Source organism: Pteropus vampyrus, unplaced genomic scaffold (genome assembly GCF_000151845.1).
Source record: "Pteropus vampyrus isolate Shadow unplaced genomic scaffold, Pvam_2.0 Scaffold117, whole genome shotgun sequence".
Classification (NCBI taxonomy): domain Eukaryota; kingdom Metazoa; phylum Chordata; class Mammalia; order Chiroptera; family Pteropodidae; genus Pteropus; species Pteropus vampyrus.
Window position 1 is genome coordinate 3,694,221 of NW_011888898.1, and position 20,417 is coordinate 3,714,637.

At 36.0% G+C, this 20,417-nt stretch overlaps 1 protein-coding gene across 10 annotated transcripts in view; it reads left to right on the forward strand.

Annotated features, from left to right (window-relative positions):
• STAU1 (staufen double-stranded RNA binding protein 1) overlaps positions 1–20,417 on the forward strand; it is a 51,437-nt gene that overhangs the window by 6,688 nt on the left and 24,332 nt on the right. For 2 of the 10 annotated variants that reach the window (XM_023534046.1, XM_011366001.2), the window contains exon 2: positions 7,977–8,047. The exons of 1 other annotated variant lie outside the window; for it this stretch is intronic. Coding sequence is in view for 6 of the 9 variants with exons in the window: in XM_023534042.1 (XP_023389810.1) it covers positions 14,106–14,310; positions 15,936–16,060; positions 19,104–19,260 (487 nt within the window). In the remaining 3 variants the exon portion in view is untranslated. Of the gene's footprint in view, positions 1–7,976; positions 8,048–10,130; positions 10,262–14,022; positions 14,311–15,935; positions 16,061–17,518; positions 17,658–19,103; positions 19,261–20,417 lie in introns of those variants that run through there. 7 more of the 10 variants (XM_023534042.1, XM_011366005.2, XM_023534045.1 and 4 more) reach the window with 7 other exon arrangements.

Sequence of the window (20,417 nt, forward strand, 5' to 3'; positions counted from 1 at the left end):
TGTCCAGCGTGGGTACAAATTCCAGCTATGACCCCTTAGGCAAGTCACTTAAACTCTTTGTGTCTTGATTGCAAAGGGGTGAATGCCATCCCTGCCTCTTAACGCTGTTATGGTTCAGTGAATTGGGGCGCGTAAAGCGCTTATCAGAGAGTGCCAGACCCACAGCGTGTCCCAATAAACAGTCTACATAATTTATTAGCGTGATATTAAGGTATAATATGGTGGGTAGAATGGACAGAAGTTGACCTACCTCCCCATTTGGGCTTCCTTAGAGGCAGAAATGCTGAGCGTGCCCACCGTCAGCGCCGGTTTATTGTTTTGGGTTAATATCAGAGAAAGGTGTACGTTTAATTGGGACACTGTAAGTAGGTAATCTGTAAAAGATAGTTGCTGTTATTTCCATCTCCGCTGAGCCAACTGCAAGATTTTCACCAGCTCTTTCAGTATGGTCAACCTATGCATTTTTCCTATCATCCGGCTTCTTGTTGTCATTTCATTCCTGGGCATGTCTCTGGCAGAAGCTTTTCTTGAGTTCAGCAAACCTTTCTGGAGCACTTGGTGTGTGTCATGCTCAGGAGGGGGATGTAGGAAGCTGGAAAATGTCTGTTTTTCTTTGCGCTACATCTCTGACTTCTAACTTTTTTCACTGCAGCTGCTTTTATTCCCTCCGTCCTTTTTGGCCGACTTTCCTTTTAAGCCCTTGCCCCACCTCCGTGTCGCAGTATTGCTTATGTGGAAGTTTTCTTCTGTTCCGGGGAAGATGTGTGCTTCAGTCTGTTCTGCCTCTGTTTTCTGGCTGTGGGGACGTTTTTAAGGTCACTCTTCCCTTTTGCTTGTAGCTTTAATTGTTTAGAGGGTGGTGGAAAGAGAGTTGTTAGACCAGTTTTTTGGTTGATTTTGGGCTTTCAAGGATCAGTGTGCTTACCAAATGTAAATCGCATTGCTGCTTGTTGAAGTAAAACTAAAAATACAGTTAGATTGTAGAGGGAATAGTTTCAGGCGTCCTGGTGACAGGTGGGATTTATAAAACTGCAAACTGATTGAAAGATACTACTGAGTTTCTCTAGTTCTGTACTTAGTGATATAGGTGTACCCGTCATTAAGGAATTGCAGCTCATGGAGGTTCAAATTGACAGAAGAGTAAGGAGTGTGTGTTCACTCTACTGAGTGATCCTCCTGTATGTTGGATTGTTTTGGGTAGTAAATTCCTGACTGAACTGAAACTGTTTTGATTTACACCCATCTTAATAATAACACACATGATGCAAAGTGGCCTCCTTGTTACTGACATTTTCCTAGAATTTTCTGACACATAGTCTTACCATCCTTTCTAGTTTAAAATCTTTGACTCTTTAAAAACACGTAAGCAAACAACTATACAAGCAACAGAAGACAAATGTTTTCTGCCATATTGAAAATTATAGGGAGATGATGTTTTAATATTATATATATAACCCAATTTTTAAAAACTTTATTACGGAAAACATACAAAAGTCAAATAGTACAGAGAATCCCCGCGTATTGGTCACTTAGCTTTGACAATTATTAACTCATAGCCAGAGTCAATCTTGTTTCATATAATACCGCCTCCCCCAAACTGGGTTATTTTGAAATAAATCCTAAACATCATATAATTTTACCAAATTGCCTCAGACTCTTATTCTGTCACAAAATTTACTTTGATTAGAATTACAGTTCTCGTTTTGTTTGTTGGGCTTATCATCTCTTTTACATGAGTACTACACAGCAGGAAAAAGAATGAGCAACTGAATTAGCTCTTGATTCAGTGCTTACCCCCCTCAGAGTCATCCAAAATACTTCCTGGCTTCTTTATGTGCAAAAGCAGCAGTTCTTGAGCTATTAATATCTATAATTAAAAAACAATAAGAAATATGGATCCCTAAACTTGTTTTGGTAGAGATCTACCTGTTAAACCACTTTTAATGGAGAATAACTTTGTGTCAAAGTTAAACAACAGTTAATAATTCATAATGAAACTTTCAAAGTTTCTTTACAGTCCTTGTGTATTGCTATCACCTTAGGTTAAGACTTAAGCAAAGAATATTTGATTTCAAAACTCTGTGGTAGAATTATTTTCCAAAGACTACCTTCCCATCTGCTGTATTTACAAATTTAGGAAGTACGAATGCACAGCAAAGATGTTTCTGTTTTTTTTGTTCAAAAAGGGACCTTTCCTACAATGGAAGTTGACAGGAATATATTGTCATTATTACTTAATTTTCACATTTCTGGTCATGGACAGTTTTCTAGCTTTTAGACCTGTAATACTGTTTTTTTCACTTGCATAGGTTTATTTTTGAGCTTGATCAGGTACAGCGAAATGTATGTTTTAGTTATTATAACCTGGGAGATGGGGAAGGGATATGCATACCTCTTAAAATTAACTTAGGAGAGAAGAAAACAATTTGGTGTCTAAGGACACAATAATGTACTTTATTAAAAAAAAAAAAATGCTTAGTGCTTCCCAGTAGGCTTAAAGTAAAACTTTTAAGCATTTGAAATTATTACCATAAATACAATTTGTTCAGACTAAATTGCTCTCTTTTAAGATTCAGCCAGAAAGTTCATTTAAATACAGATTATCTTAAGTTTAGAAATAAGCATGAGTATTAGAACTAACAACCCCCGCGCCCCCCCCCCCGCCCCATTCTGAAGTCCAGCCCATTAACATTATTCTGGGTGTAATCATTAAACTTGGGACTGTCCTGAGCGGCTTCATCCTGAATCTCTCCCCAGTGAAACAGTGAGGAAGGTATTTAACAAAGGAGGCACAGAGTGGGTCTCAGCTTGTCGAGCAACTTTCTCTGATGTCCTTTTACTGGATAAAGCAAGAATGAAATTTACTGGCATAAAGATGAAACTTTCATGAAAAAAGGTGTCTTTTTGTAGGATGTCATAAGTCAGTTCCAGGGCCTTGTTTTTATGAGCCTCTAAACTGGATCATCTTATTCGTTGTCCTACTTAGGGACACAGAATTGCTCAATTTGGGGAAATGTAAACTTTTCAAATGAGAGCTTTGGGGGTTGCTTTCTTTCTCTCAGAATGGGATTTTGGAGACTTCAGAAGTGTTTAGAGAATTTTATGACAGATTTTGTTTCACATTAGACCTGTGACAGGTTGTTTTAAATTAACTTCTGGTGATGGAGACCTTTGTGGTGAAAATGCTTCTGGTGTAATTTTCTACCTGACCTTTTCCTTAAATAAAACGTCATCAAAATCAAGGCTGTAGCATTTGTGCTATTGATTGCCAGAAATATAATTTACAAGGTAGAGCTTTAACTATATGAGAAGACATGTTGGTTCCTATGGTTAGTTTTACCCAACATTATGAAAAATTTCAAATATATAACAAAGTTTAAAGACTTTTATCATACACTTTTATATCCACCACCTACCCTCTGCCATTAACATTTTACTACACTTGCTTTATCACATGTCTGTTCCATCTGTCTCTCTTAATTCATTAATCCATTTTATTTTCAATATATTTCAAAGTAAATTGCAACATCATGTTAGATGCTTAAGCATGCATATCTACCATAGTTAATTTTAAATTGAGACAGTTCTGTATGGTGGTATTCCTAAATCTTTAAAAGCCAAGAGCTTTGTTGATTTTGTTTTCAATTTTGCTTTGACTCCAGAACTCTTTGCTTTTTAAAGGAAATTGTTTAATGAATTTTTCACTCCAAGGTGCGAATATCGATTAATCAAGTATTGCAAAGCTTGAATAATGTTGACCATATTTTTGTTCTCACTTACTAAGGAGATAATAGAGTAATATATAGCTAGGTTGATCTCAACAAATGCCACCAGATAGATGGCTTGGATATCTGTTTTGCCCACAACTTAATGCTCCAAACTAAAAAACCTTATCAAAGAATATTATTATTTAGAAAATGTTAAAATGTTGAGATTACTGCAAATAGCTTAATTTATTTTAAAAATATTTACATTCCCATAATAGTGAATAAAGTTGTTGTGAAATTGATTTATGTCACCAGGTAAGTAGAGGTAGGAACAAATTCTCTGCAAACAATTTTCCAGAATTACATACATTCATTTATTTGTTAAAGGAGTATATTCAGGGGGCTCCCTCAATATATATTTATTGAAAGCAAAAGTAGGGGGAAGGCAGATAGAGGTAAAAGGCAGTCAAACATATGGTAACAAGGAAATTTAACTTTGGGTGGTGAACACACATAATGCAATATACATATGGCATATTGAATTGTACACTTGAAACCTATTTGATTTTATTAACTAATGTCACGCCAATAATTTAAAAACAAAAGTAGAAAAATTTATCCAAGAAAGTATTTGTTTTTGATTAAAATTAGTCTTTTAAATATTAAATTTGTGGCTCATCCGCTCTTTAATCTGGAATATAATTTAGAAGTGTGATGACTTTGTGAGTTTATAATAGTAATGGAAACAAAACAGGTCATTTTATTATAATACGATATAGAGGTCATAATTGTCCTAGAGGTGTTGTTTTTTGTTTTTGTTTTTGTTTTTGTTTTTTTTGTCATGTCTACCAGACTACAAAGTCTAAGAAAATCTATTTAAGTACCCTAGGGTCTTTCCCCTAAATTACAATGATTGCTCATCAGATTGTCTCTATATTTGATGTAGTTTTAGAACTGGTTGCCCATTGAGTAAGTTGATTTTAGTCAGCTTGTTCTCTCTTCTCATTTAAAAATATTTTTTTACAAGTGGTATGTAGCTATAAGTTTATGTTTATAGATATTTATGTAACTGAGCACAAGATTAGTGAATTTGCTGGATAATAATATTTTTGCTACTATTTGTTGAGCTCTTACCATGTGCCAGGTTAGGATTACGGGGTGAGGGTTATTTGATGCAGGAAAGGAATCTGAAAGGTCAGATTGAAGTTTGTTAAAAATGGTTTATTAACTATAGACAAGGTTGTTTCCAAGAAAATTAATTTAGAATTACAGTACTCTGCTTTATTTGTAATGAGTTAGCTGAGCTTCTAATTAACTTTATGTGGTTGTTGCTCTCTCTGCTTTCCAGCCATTGCTGGAAACATCTATTTCCTGGCTCATGGTATTGGGAATATTTAATGTCACTTTCTGTTTGGTATTGAACTGCCTGCTGAACAATTTCTTTATTTTCTTTGAATCAGTGGTCTCCTGAATAAGAAGCCTCTAGTTCTCTCCCGAGGCAGTAATCTCTTAACGGCTATTCTGAAAAGGCTAGGTCAATGAAATTAAATCTGCCTTTGGATTTGGGGTTTTAGTGAGATGATGTATAAGTTTCCATTCTGTGTTTAACCTTAACTGAGGCAACCTTGTAGTCCGTAATGGCATATGTCTCATTAAGCAATAAAGGGTGTTGGAAATGTGTCTTTTCTGGAAATGAGATGAGCTGATGATGCTTCTTAAGTTCTTACTATATTGGCTCCCCTCAGGCATGAGCTTTATGATCTAACCAGATTTTGTCTGATTCTCTCACATTTTTGCTTTTTCGAAGTCCTTGCTTTCTATAGATTAAAATTAACTGAGGCATGAATTTTCTACACTTGCAGATTCCACCCTCATACAAATAGGGCCATTGTCTGCTGATGACATTGTGATTTTGTACAAAATGCTAGGCAGTCCTTTCCTCTATCAGAAAGAAAATAATTTATACATAATGATAAGTCTGACTATGCTTGGAGGCTTATGTTCTTTGTAACGAAATTTAACGAACCTGCTCATTGAGGCTTCATGACCTTTTACCTAAATGACAGTCAAATGTAGTTAGGTAAATAAGTTTCCTTTTGGTTGTAGTTGAGTGAACCTTTACAACCTGGAACATCTAGAGTGTGACTGCTTTTAGGTAGTAATTTGCCTATCAACTGAGAATTTATCAATTTAAGCACCAAACGTAAAAAAGAATAAAGTAAAACAAAATTATTTTTTTGATAAGTTTTTAAGTTTGCTACATTTTTTTCCTTAAATAGTGTTTTTAACGTGGTTCATTAATTTTATAATGTCAGGTACCATGTGCCCTAAGAAAGTGATATTTAACAGCTAACTTTGGTATGACATGTTATAGTTTACAAGCATTTCATCTACATTACCAGTTAATTCACTCAAGAATCTTAGGATTATTGTTTTATTAATCATCTGAAATTGGTGGTGGTAACCCCATTTAATACAGTAAAAAGTTGAAGCCTACAGGTGTAACTTGCTAGGATTTATTCACCTGAGCACCAACATTGAGACCCCAACTCAGATCCACAGTCAAGAATTTTATCCACCACACCCAGACAGCCATGTGCTAGCTGGTTTGCCCTTACCCTAACTCAACACTTTGCAGCTAAGAGCTCTTTTACTTTCTTTTTGTCTTCTGTAGTTATGAAGTGATGTATATCATAATTGATTTGTTACTACTAATTAAAATGCCACTGTGAATTATTTAAATTTGTTTTGTGTGTAGGGTTATTCCTATTCAAATGTGAATCCCATGAGGACAGAGACTACAACTTATTTGTGTGCTTCTCTCTCCCCTGTACCTAGAATAGTGCCTGCAAATAATAGGCGTTCAATAATTATTTTGAGAGAATAAAGCTTTCTTGAGTGGGAAAGAAAGGAAATTGGGCTTAACCCAGTCTTTTTATTTTGCTTCTACTTGGAGTAAGAACTATATACATATACTGGTAATAACCATGATGGTTTTAGATTATTATTTTAAAATGGTTGGAGGATTTCAAAAAATGTTTACTCATGGAAGTGTGAATGTGTATGTGAATCTCAGCTGTCACTTGTGTAAAGATGTTTGAAATCCAAATGGTTGCAGACTGCTGTATTTTTCCCTTACCCTTTTTACTTTGAGTTGTTGACGGTTGTTTCTTACTGTTTTGTATCTGTCTGACTTGAGCAGATCCTTTTTTTTCCAGTCTAATTCTTTAACTTCTGGTTTGGGCTAGAAAACCAGATACCCAAATCTATCATAATTGTTCAGCATAGATGGGTTTGAATTGAGGGAAGCCCATTGGTAAAAGGCTTGGGTTCTAATGTGTGGTCTTAGACATCTGTTTGGGCTGCTCAGAGGCTTTTTTTCAGTTCCCATTTATGCTAGTCTTTTCAATGGGTGAGATTATGGAACAAAGCGTTCTAGATTGGAAGGTTGTTAGTCTAGTACATTGTTTACAAAAAGAACTTGAGTTGTTAAAATACCAAAGAATGAATTAGAGCTCATGATTTTCTAGAATCATTTGGACAGTGAGCAGCTACTTTTTATTGTTTATTAAGTTACAGTAGCAGTAAGAAATTGAAATGAGCAAAATTTATGTTGTAAAAATGCAAATAGCATCTCAAGGTAAGGAAATCTATTTGCTACTGATTGCTAGCATTTGAAAAGGGAGACCCTCTAGATGAAGCAGACCTGAAAGTTTGAGAATTAAACTCTTATGCCACTTGAAATCCAGTTCTAATGAATAATTATGATTTGGATTTACTAGAGATAATGTGCTTTTTCATATTTTGCAACTTAATGTAAGAATATTTATGTTCGGGTGCCTTTTGGTAAAATTTCCTGTGTAATTGTATTTGCATCACCAAGCACATGGTAAGGACATTTACCAAGAAAATATTTAGACAATAGTTAAAAGTTTAAAAATTAGGCTTGCGTAATCAGGCAATATTTGATGTCCATTTCTTTTCTTTTTCTTTTTTTTAATTCTTAGGTATTAATCACAGCTCTCTTTCTAGGATGTAATTGAGACTGGAAAAGAAAATTTCTGCTCTCTTATGTTCGTGTCTCTGCAAAGTACTCTTTATCTAGTTCCCAAGCAGTCGTGTCTTTTGTAGACTCTCTAGTATGCTGCTTCAAGCCGTGCCATCATGTTTTCAGAAAGTTCTTTACTTGTAAATTTTAGGTTTCACCAAACTTTAGCACTATATATCTTCGTTTTCAGAAAAAGTAAATTATTATTTCTTATTTTCCAGGAGTTTTCTAACCACATAACCTCTCAGACCTGAACCAAAACAACATTGTTCCTGGAGCACCTCTTTTTAAGGTATACCTCATTTGACTCTGTAATTTCAGGCCTGTTCATAATCTATAATATTTTTAAATTCTACAGTGATCGTGTGGTAAATGACTTACTTTTGGCTGTAATATTAAAGAAAAGAGATTTTATACAGTTTGGATTTCTTTTTACTCTTGAGATTTAATTAGAAAGTAATTAAATACAGGGTAAATTGTTGGGAAAAATGTAAAACCCTCTAGCCAGCACTGCCATATACTTTAAATGTAGAGACATGAAAATTGACCACTAAAGTTACCATTAACATCACTCTATCAGTAAGCATCTTGGTCATAGAAACTTGTAGTTGGCCTTTGATTTCTCAGACTGTTTATGTTAAACTTGGTTTTCAAACTTGTGGAAATAATTCAACATTGTTTTCTGTCATGAGATAGGGTTATGATCAAGTTCCGTTTACCACTGGCTGCTTGTGATCATTTAGACCAAAAATGTTCCTAGGATTTTACAGACACTGATTTTATCGGGCACTGAAAAATACACTACAGGCATTGACACTGCTTTGTGTTTTTTAGTTCTTTCCCTCTAAGAGCTGAAACCACATCATACTGTATCTCTGAAGTAGTAATTAGTGGACAGTTAACCCAACTTTCTTTGAGAATGAGGACATTGAAGCATGAGGAAATTAGAAAAGTTGTACAAAGCTCAATGAATGGATTTACACTTATTACACTGAATCTGTTTAATGGTTTTATTTTCAAAGAACTGAATAACTTACTAAGCCTCAGGATTCCTTCATTGTTTTAACTCTCAGATTGGTATGACTGAGACTTTGTCAGATATCTTATTACAAAGTTATTTGGGGAAACTGAGGCACTGGGCAGTGAATTGCCAAGAATTAGATATACAATTGCTATCTGAATTGGGAGTAGAACTGAAAGCCACAAATTTGGTCTGATTTAACATTGTTGGTTGCTACTTAGCAGCAAGGCTGGTTTCTTAGAAACTGGGTCTTGGCACTGGTCTGTTTTGCATGAAGATGATGGTAAATTCAGGCATGTTTCTAGGTAGATGGCACATGGTTACAGACTACAATTTCCCTTTTCTGAAAGGAAAAGCCAGTTAACTGTTGAACCAAGCCCCTTCTTATTCAAGAATATGTCACACAGTACTACTCTTAAAAATCTCTGACATATCTTGAATTCATTTTGGTTGGTTTAAAACATTTTTCTGTGTGTTTATAAGTTTAGATTTTAAAAATACTTTCATATTTACAAAAATAATATGTTTGAGCATGGTTATTTTTAAGAATTTCTTGAAGAGGGGAGTTTGGTAAGGTTTGAAAGCTAGAAAAGAAATTAAGGTTTATAGCTTATTGGACTGGGAGGTAAATGTTTTTTTTCACTTTAGTACATAGCGTGGTGTGATGGTATTTCTAAGATGAACGATTAATAATGAATTCTCTTTTAGGAAGTGTTTCTTTAAATGGACCACCCAATGGGTACATTTGTGTGGAAAGAAAAGCCTCCATTGCCCAGTTGGCACTGGGCCAAGTGTGAGACAGGGGCCACATTCAGTCGTTTGTATTGGATGCAAAGGTCTTGAACAGCCTGGGTTGTTTCCAGGCATTATTTCTGGCTGATTTGATTGTCTTGTAAGTGATTGTGCCTCCTCAGGGCTGCCTGTCCTGTGTCTTTCTCTTGAGCACCAAACACATAGCGGTCTTTTTTTCCCCCTTCTTTTAAGTAGTTTGGTCATATTTCTTTTAAAGAACATTTTAGTATTGGATATTATTTGCTTGACATTGTCTTTTTGGAAATGATTATGTAGGATGATAGTGACTGCCATGTTTCTATACTTGTAGGTGCCCTGTCTACAGGAGTTTAGATAATTATTGGAGTCAATGAATTGCTGTTTCCAGGGGGCAGGGGATGACGGGAGATGGGGAGGGGAAGTGAGTTTACTTAGAGAAAACATACAACCATATTGCAGCTAGAAAAATGTATCAGAAAAGGATCTGGCAAATAACTGTTGAGTGTAAAGGTATTTTAGGTGTATTTCAGTACTATTGTAGGAAAAATGATTTATTCCTTAACTTTTTTGTTGTTGTTGACAGTCTTTGAGAGCGGAGCCTCAAACTAAAGAAAACAGATGAATAGATTTACAGTTGGTTGCTTGAAGATCTCTCTGTCTTTGAGGAAAACATTTAACAAATAGAGTCTCACTGGAGAATGTACAGTCTGCCATGTAAGGGTTCGCATATAATTGATAATTAATAAATTTTTATTGAATATTGAGTGGATATATCCTAAAATTGCTGTTGATATTGCTAATGCTTTCTCATGGGAAGGAACTGGAGTACCCCTTTGTATCTGTGTACCCATACTACATAAGATTTAATGAAGGGCATTGAATAGGAGAGACTTAGTGAAGTGTTTATGGCTATCTTAAAATCTCGTCCAGAATTGGGATGACTCCTTTCTTTTCTTTCTTTCCGTCTTTTTTTTTTTTTTAAGCACTTCTTGTTTGGAAACGTCACTTATTACGATGGCAAATAAGTCAATTATGCAAAAGTATAGTTACTTCATTATAAATTATGAGTTAATCCAGTTAAAAATTAGATATTGCAAATGATTTTTTTCCATAATTGCTGAAATAGTTATTTCATTCTACAGTGATTTAACAGTCTGTTAGTTGAAAGTGAGTCAGACTAAGCACTACTGCAGATAGTCGTCTAAACTATTTCTACAAGGGTCTGCCTTCTTGTGTATGGTCTAGTCTTGGCAGATTCACTGCTGAGTGAGGAATATGCATTTTATACCTAATCACTTTTTAGTACATCATGTATAATTTTAAAAAATGTTTTTGTAGAGTTCATGTGCCCATATTCCTCTTCTCTACAACCCATTAAAAAGTACTTGGCACTTGTAAAATGGAAGATGTCAGCCAAGGTGAGACTTTTTTAAAAAGTTTTTTGTGTCACCAAGCCAAATTTAGAACCTTGGAGGGGTGGGGGAGACTTGGAATTAGAAGTTTTTTAAAAAGAGGTACCCATAATTCTGTTATATCACCCCTGTTGGTGTTGTAGTGCTAATATATGCTTCATAAATTTAGGATTTGAGAATAAGATGAATGTTTTCCTAAGTTACTGTCTAAAGCTCTTCAAATAGGAAAAAACCATAGCCCTCATCTGTGCTGGAGGCAGGAGGTAGAGAAATAGCAGCCTATACAGGCCTAACAGTCAAAGGTGTTTCCAGTGCTGGGGAAAACTGAGCAACCTTTGTTTCACGCTTTCGACCTAACTTGACTTTGTGTAAAATATTATTCTATAAGAAGACTCCAACAAAGCATTTCGATCTCTCTCTTCAGTCTCTAATTTATCTGGTGGAAAACAACCCTTAAAGATAGGTTTAAAGGAAAAAACAAGATTTCAGTTAAGGATTTAATCTTCAGGACAAAGTACTTTTGAGCAACAGGTTCTAAATTTATACAGAAGTAATAACTCCAAAATTCCATGATTCCGTATTTCCCCTGAATGTTGCAGTGAACTGTATAAATAGCAGTAGTGAAAAGCTTTATTTGTTCTTTGAGTTATGTGTGTAAACAACATATTTACCCCTGTTTGTAACTGTGATTGCTGCCTGCCTTCTCTTTGAGAGAGGAGCATCTGTTTGGGTAAATACTAAGCATCAATTTCTTAGAGTCTTTTGAGATGAAAAGATTTTCTTTTCCTGTCTAAGAATATAAGCTACTTGTTATATTAGTAAGATTTTATTTTGTGGGTTAGTATATGCTGGAAACAGCATCTCTGGCCCCTCTATCCATTAGATACTAGTAGGTCCTCCTACTTCCCAGTTGTGACTACCAAGTAATGTCTCCAGACATGGTCACATGCCCTTGGGGAGCAAGATTACCCCCTTTAAGACTACTGCTTTAGATTCTCTTTTCAGGCCTAAAGATGCATAGAAGTGTTAAATTAGCAAATGACTAAAAATATATTAGCAAATGAGTATTGTTTGTTGACTTTTACTATTGGTCGTGTTGTTGGAAATTAAAAATTTGTAAACAGCCTTTTTAGGAGGATTTAGCACTTTTTTATTTGCAGTTTTGGACTGCTTGTTTCAACCAATTGTTATAAAGACATAACTCCTCCTGGTGAACTTGTGGTTAACATTTTTTTGGGACAGTCTTAATTAAAAGCCTGTGCCCTTTCTCCACTTCTAGAAAACCTATACATTTACGTCTGTGATGGAAATACTGGCAGTGGGCCTGCTGTAGACAGCCTTAGCCAAAAAGATCCCTTTGGGGGCCCCTCCCTTTCTAAATTTAGTTCATTCATTCAGTCTCAGACTCTGAGAGCCACCCAGGGCGGACTCGGGTTGCTCCTTCTGGGATACAGGCAAACTCTGAAGCAAACACCTTGCTTTGGCTATTTTTTGACCTGTGACCTGTGGTTGGTATCCTGAAGTTGTGAGTACACTATAAAAGACTTTTTTTTTTCTTTTGGTAGAAAAATGCCCTCAAGGCCATGCTTAGAAAGAAGAAGGGGGTGAGTAAAAGCAGGAAGGAGAAGATTGAGAGGGAAATATTTCTATTTTGGCAGCTGAAGGAAATAAAAGCAAGGAAACAAGGTCATAGCTGACTTTAAAGGGTTCTGGACTTGTTTTCTTGACAATGGCAGCTCGTCTGGGAAGACCATTATCTAGATCTTCAGCAGAGCTCAGTTATTTTGCTCTGATTCCAGAAGTAAACAAGGAACCTCTGCAGTATCGGGCAATTTTGTTGAATAGGGAAATGTTTATGCGTCTATTATCCAAAGTTGTATTTCAGCTGGGGTTTTTGCTTCGTTGTGAGTTTTGCGGTCCTGTTTTTGCTCTCAGCAAGAGAGAATGTGCCAGGACTCTTCAAGTAACTTAATTGCTTTGGTCATTCATCTCTTTCTAGAAGTCCAACTTTCATTAAAAATTGTTTCGAGACTTTTATAAGGTTAAAATGACAGACGATTACTCTAATAAAAGTTCTAATTTGTTAGTTTGCTCGTTTCTTTTTGGCTGGCTTTTTCTGTTCTTTGTTGCTACTGGTTATTTTTGAGTACTTTTGCCTTCAATATTTTCAGCTTTTTGAAGGATGGGCATGAAAATGAGCAGAATTATCCTTAATTTTTGACTTATGAGGAAATTGAAATGTAATATTTAGAAATAATGTTTTTGGAGCTTATAAGCCGGAGTAAACAATTTTCTCTGCTCTCCAGGTTCTACCCCCATCAGCCACAGCAATAAAATTGCCAGTCTGAAATTCGTTCCTCTCTCCTACATCATCTCCACTCTTCCTTTTAATAGTACAAATACTATAGTATGGTCTTTGCTATTCAGATAATTTCTCAGCATCGAGAGCATTGATGTGGGTGCAACAATTTTCTTGTTTGGGGTCTGTAACTAAATGAGATCATCTCAGACCTCTAAGAAAACCATTATAAGGGAAAAAAACAAGTGAGAAATTCTTCAGTCAACTTAAAGGAAAGCTCTAAAGGTGCCACTCTGAGCACCAGGCCCTTAAATAGAAACAGTGTTTACATTCACTTACTAATGATGTTACAACCCAGTTTGCTTTCTGCTGCTTATAATTCTGAGGCTAGAAGCCTTTACCATATTCCATATACTGTGGAAAGACTACTCCATATTTTTAAATTTGCATTTTGAATATAAGCTGCAATTTATAATTCTTAATATTCAACAATAAACATTATACTCTACTGATTTTCTTCATAAAATGAACATGCAGAGCATGTGGGTATTGTAAGTCATTTAAAAACACTGTCAGAAAGTCACAGGGCCAGGAACCTTACTGTATACCAAAGATAAACACAGTTCTAATACATCAACATAGCTACATGCTAATTGGGGCTATTTTCATACTTGAGTAGATGACACCAATTTTGACTGAATATTGGCAATTACATATCTCCTCTATAATTTACCTTTTTATTTTCTTTCCCTTACAACTTTTAGGTAGAACTTTAGACTTCATAGCAGTGAATTAACCTGCACTGAAAGCTGTTTACCTGCACTTGTCACTTTTGTTGAAAGTGACCATGTCTCAAGTTCAAGTGCAAGTTCAGAACCCATCTGTTGCTCTCTCAGGGAGCCAAATATTGAACAAGAACCAGCCTCTTCTCTCACAGCCTTTGATGAGTATTCCTTCTACTGCTAGCTCTCTGCCCTCTGAAAATGCAGGTAGACCTATTCAAAACTCTGCTTTACCCTCTGCATCTATTACATCCACCAGTGCAGCTGCAGGTAAGCGTATGAATCCAAGTGTCTTCTGTTTCAAATGTTTTCTCAGCCTGTTTTCCAAATTGATAAGTAGATTGCAGATGTAGAGAGCTCTCATATTCACTTTCAAGAAGCAGATGAAAGAATTAGCACTCAAGCTTCTTTATCCCAGATATGAAACACTTGGTTATGTATTGGGTTGATGGAGCCCTTTGTTGACAGAGCATTTCAAAGTGTAAAAAAGAGAGATGAAAACTAAACTATAAAGCCTTGTCTATTATAAAGTGATGGCTGGCAGAGAGAATTGAAAAATAAATACCACTTTGGATATTTATTGTTATATGGGAAAATTCTGCTTTTAAAATTATTTCCCAGAACTGACAAAGAACATTTGTAGTTGTAAGCCCCCTTTTTGTATGTCTGTAAGATTTTATCCCAAGCAGAGGGGCAGCCAGATTTATTGGCAAGCAAAAGAGTGCATTGACATTCGTTAATTGTTATTTTGAATAAGTTTCAGTTGTGGAGATTCCAAAGGTAGTTCAGAAGTCATATTGAGTACCAATTAGAGATTTAACAAAGAAACAGATTTTTAAAAAGGAAATAAGTTTAGGAGCATTCAAGTCTGATTATTAGGAAACTAAAAATGAGCTAAATCTGCTCGTTGATTAGAAAAGACTTGAAACACCTGAATAAAACTAAAAACAGTATTCTGCTCCCCACCCCCAAGTGGCAAAACCAGTTAAATGGAGTGTCAGCATGGGTGTCTCATGCCAAAGTCGCCTTACAACAAATTCCTCTCAGCCCCTTGTATTTGACAATTTCCCTTTCATCTCATTTCCTTTACTTTGTAAATCTATTTTTAGAGTGTTAGCGTGTCCCACTCTCAGCCGCATGGCTTTATCACACTACCTCTAGACTTCCTCGGACTGGCTCACCAGCTAGCAGTCTTGACTTGTCATCGTCCCTAGAGCTTCACTTTTCCCCACATTTGTCATTTGAGATTGTCTTAAAAGCCAGTGGCGCTATTTCCGTTCTCTGGGATTTATTGCTTTTTCTTCTAATGTGTTCTTATATCCACATCTTATCGGCTTTGTAAAACTCCTGCCCATGAAGGCCATTTTATTTTACTTCTATAATTTTCAGCAATAGTTAAGATCTGAGGATGGCAGCCTTTGGAGATCAGACCTAGGGGACTCACAGGAATGAGAAGTGTGTGGAAAACGAGAGTCATTGTTTGAGAAATGGGATTGGCATGTTGAGTTTTGTGAAATAACGAACAGGGTACAGCTGACAGCTGTTGTGGTAACCAGCGTGTGTCTGCTCAGAAGATCTCCTTGTTATTCCTTCGGTCGGTTATAATAGCATTGCTTCATCTGCTTTCAGATCTTGCTTGCCTGCTGTGGTTCAGTTATTACCCTGACTTCCACTCTCTCTGTTGAAGACACCCTCTCCTAGGTTACCTGGCCTCATCTGGTTCAGAGAAGAGCCCCGCTGTCTTCAGGCATGTTCTCCCAGTGTGGTTTGCAGTTTTGCATCACTGCTGCTCTAAATCCTTAGACCTTTAGTTTTCTCCTCTTTTTTCATATCCCTGAGAGAGCAGCAGTCTGCATACTGCTAGTTGATTTCAATGGTCTTACATTATTTTTCAGTTCCTTCTAACATGGCACACCCCAAAGAGAAAACCTCAGTGTGTCTTGCGAATGAGTTAGCCCGTTTCAGCAAGATTCAGCCTGAGTATAAGCTTTTGCGTGAGCAAGGTCCAGCTCACTGTAAGGTAAATATTGTCCATACTGCTCGTGCATATATAACCAACCAGGAATGTTTTCTGTCTTTTTATACTATTGCAAGTGGTGCTGCTATTCAAAATACTTATTTTCAAACTGCTGAAGTTGTCTTAAAGAGATGCAAAAGTATAGAGTTTGGGCGAGTTGCTTCTTTTTTCATCTTTGTAGAATGAGTCAAATAAAAGATAAGCTTCTGTATGGAATATTTGGCTTTTAAAGCTTCAGTTAGTATGTCATGGTTTAGGATTCTGAATAGAGATAATTCCCAAGCAACAGTGAATGATTTCCTCCCAGTTTTCCAGGCTCTCGGCCTCCTGACTATACCTTGTCTGTGGATCCTTTCCTGCTTGTTTGCACATGCACCTTAGACATGGCAGGGAGAGAGGTGAAAGGGAAATTACTTTTGCCACTTTTAGCAATCGATAAAGGGTTTGAAGATGAGAGGTAGAAATCAGTCTCCGAATATTTTGGTTTGTCTCTGATGTCAGTTATCTTTGTTATTCCTCTTACCTTAGAGAATGAAAGACTGACTGTAATTTGAATTTTTACGATTTATTATTCAGGAATTCAGTCTTTTATGCTTGTTCAATATCTGTGCTAATGTACATCTTGGAATGTAAGTGTTTGCATATCTGGCTTTGTCTTTTGCATCTGCAGTATGAAAAGATACATTATGAGAAAAAAGGAATTTGCCCTCCTGTTTCTGATCTTAGCCTTGCAGTCACATAATATAATTAAGGTTGAGTTGTCTCTTTATGCCTCATTTTTCTTGACATGCATACCTCAAGCCTCAAATGATACCAAGTTTCTCTTTTCATTTGACTAAAAGAAACATCAGCCACTGTCGTGGAAATAGGCACCATAGCGTAGCTCGGTTAGGTGGATTGGCCTTTGGATTCAGACAGATCTGGGTTTGAATCCTTGCTTCTAGCTATGTGACCTTGAGCAGGTTACTACCTTTTTTGAACCCCAGGTTCCTCATCTATAAAATGAGGATAATAATACCTACCAAATAGGTCTATTGTGAATATTCAGTAAGAAGAATATATGTTAAAGTCGAGCACAATGCCTGGCATTTAATAAATACTTAAGAAATGGTAGCTATTATTATTAAGCATTTAAGAATTATGCATTTAAGAAAAACAGGAATTTCCCACTCACACGAAGCTAGTTTTAACATTATTCTAAAGCATAATTTGAAATGTTTCTTTACTTTTAGAAAGCAATTAGTCATTTTCTATAACTGTTCTGTTCCTTCTACAGGATTTTTTTTTGCAGAGCTTAACTTTGGGATTCCCTTCATTAACTATTTTGGTGTTTTTAAAATGTGTACTTTGTCACTTGAATTTTAGTACTTTAGGTAATTTGGCTATGTGTTCAATCTATAACTGCATTTTTTTTTTTTTAACCTACAAGTCGTTCAAAGAGGAAAAATTATTCCCTTCTAGGTGACTGACTGTTTAAAAAGTCAGAGGTCTGGTGGACTTTTAATTCTATCCAAACCAGGATTCTAATCTCACTACCAACCCTCCACACAGAAAGCAGCAGAGTGACAACAGCGCCGGATGGGGAAAGTCTTGGAGAAAGGCAAGACTATTAATGAAATTAACTCTTAATTAAATTTTTTTATTATTATTATTTTTAGCATTTTCCCCTTCAGTGTCTTTCCACGAAAGGATCATGAACATGGCCCAGGGGCTGCACAGCACTGCAGGCTTCTGCTCTTTGACTTCTCAGACTGGCCAAGGTTTTGAGTTCATGCTGTTGGTGATTAGATGAGTAACCTTGTGAACTGCAGCATAAATACAGGAGACACCCCATGTTTCAAAGGGGATGAAAGAGTCTTTAAGTTTTTCTAGTAGAAGCTGTGCACTAAGGGAATCCTGAAGTTAAGACCTACAAGAAAAATAAGCTATGAAGACAAGTCACCTCCATCCCTTTAGGCACCAAACTTAAATGATCCAAACATACTGAAATCAACATTTCTCAAGTAAATTATTTTAAATGAAATAAAGTCATATTCAGTGATAAAATCAGAAAAATAAAAGCTCTAAAGTAGTGAGCCTCAAATTTTGGAGTGCATCAGGATCACTTTGGGAGCTTATTAAAGTTACACATACTTAGATGTCCTTTGTGTTATTCAGTCAAAAACCCTGGGCGTGTGTATCTTTCCTGGCTTCCTCAGTTATTCTTCAGATGCACACCAAAGTTAACAAACCACTGTGCTGTGATGGGTTATTGTTTTCTTACAGGGTATTCTGTACTGATAATATTAACATAACTTAATTTTAAGCATGGAGTTACCTTAATACTTAAAATGGGGGTAAAAAAGGCTTGCCATTATCAGCATTTGTTGAGAACAAAATTAGGTGTTTTGGATTTTAGAGCCGAGTTCAGAGACATTTTTTAGATCCTTTCTTGCTGTGTATCTGATTTTCTTCTGAAAGTGGAGGCAGCATCTGAATAGTGCAGTCTTGGGAAAGTGAAAGGCAGCATTTTAGAACCTGGCCAGCATTCCGAAATTTATTCAAGCGTTTGTCCTTCTGGGCTTACATTTTCAGACAAGAGTCCACAAACACATGACAACATCAAAACAAATATTGTCTTAATTTGCACGATGTACTACTATGTGTCTAAATAAAGTGTGCTAAATTTCTTCCTTGAGAAGTAATTGGAAGACAATTTCTATTTGGTGACTTCCGAATAATCAGTGTCTAATATTTTAATATGTAAGAAAACATTTTAAAAATCTCTGTACTTACCCCCATCTTGCAAAGCATAGTTTTTTTATGGAGTGCTATGCATTGTTAGTCAATGATACACACACACACACACACACACACACACACACACACACACACACACACACACATATTTGTGTTTATAAAAACAACAAAAGGGATAAAGAGTTAAATTACCAATATAATGACCAGGTCTTTTAAACCATGACCATAAAAAATGTTCAAGGTCCAAGTGACATATTACAGTGAACGTCAGGTTCATGAATTGAGAGCTCGCAATTTTCATTTGTAGATGTTTACAGTACAGCTAACACTTGGAGATCAGCAATGGAAAGCTGAAGGAACTAGTATTAAAAAAGCCCAACACACAGCTGCTGCCAAAGCTTTGGAAGGAACAAAATTTCCTAAACCCATAGTCCACCCTTTTCGTAGCGAAGGAAGGAATCCAGGTATTATGCGTGGGCCAAGACAGGTTCCTTTCAAAAGCGTGTCTAGAGGTACCCATGTAGTATGTATGTGAATTCTTTCTTAACTAACTTGATTTTGAAAACACAGATTCTGCACTACCAGTGGCAAATGCATCTCCTTATTCTACAGCAGTGGTTCCCAGCCTGTGGTCCCTCGATTCCTGACCATGACCATCTAGATAGGTGGTCATGGGAAGTGGATGGCTATCCCAGACGATTTTTAAGATTTCAGAAAAGCTTAATGAAAATGCATTTTTTCCCTTAATAAGGTTGTACAGATTGCCAAAAATGTAGGTTTTAACTATAATCAGTTTGACTCAGTGTGGTAATGTTGATTATAACATGTTGATCAGAAACCCTGATTGTCAGTTATATGTCTCCTGGTCTTTAAAAAGAATGAGAAAAAGAACTTAAATATTTATTACTTAAATACAAATCAGTAGATAATATCTCTTCAAACAAGGGAATCAGACGAGGAGAATACTAATAAAGAAGAAGAGTACCACTGACCCGGCGGCCATGGGTAGGTGGCTGTTTTGACAGAGTTACCCTTCAGGTTAAGGGTTCAGTCCCATGCCTTTTGTATCTGGGAAGACCTCGGTCACTCTTTCTTGTTGCTTTTGATTTCTTTGTGGTATTTTGTCTTCAAATTCATTCTCTACTGTAGGTAAATTTTATGGGTCTTAAAGTGATTCACGTTATACTTTAAATGCAACTATGTGAATTCTGTAAAATAATTCTGATATTAGGTGGAGAGACATTGGTTACTCATGTGATCCTCTGATTTTGCAAACCCAGAGGTATTCTTATAAATAAATTTGATTTATGCACTAAATTTAGTCAGACCAGTTGTACAAAACCAAGTCATTTTTATTTTCCTTCACCTACTTCTTAAAGAGGCATTTAAAAGTAGATATTCGTGTGCATTTAAATTGAACTTTGCCATTGCTAGTGTTATTCTGTGTTTGATAGGAAAGTGGTTTTTTTAAAATGTGATTGTGCGCTGATACTAATCTTTCTAGGCTGTTTTTCTTTTTAAATGAATTTTAAAGGTTTATGAATTGAATGAACTTTGAGGGAAAAAAAATGGAAAATTAAAAATGTGTATTTTCCAAAGTTGATAATACCGAGATAACCCA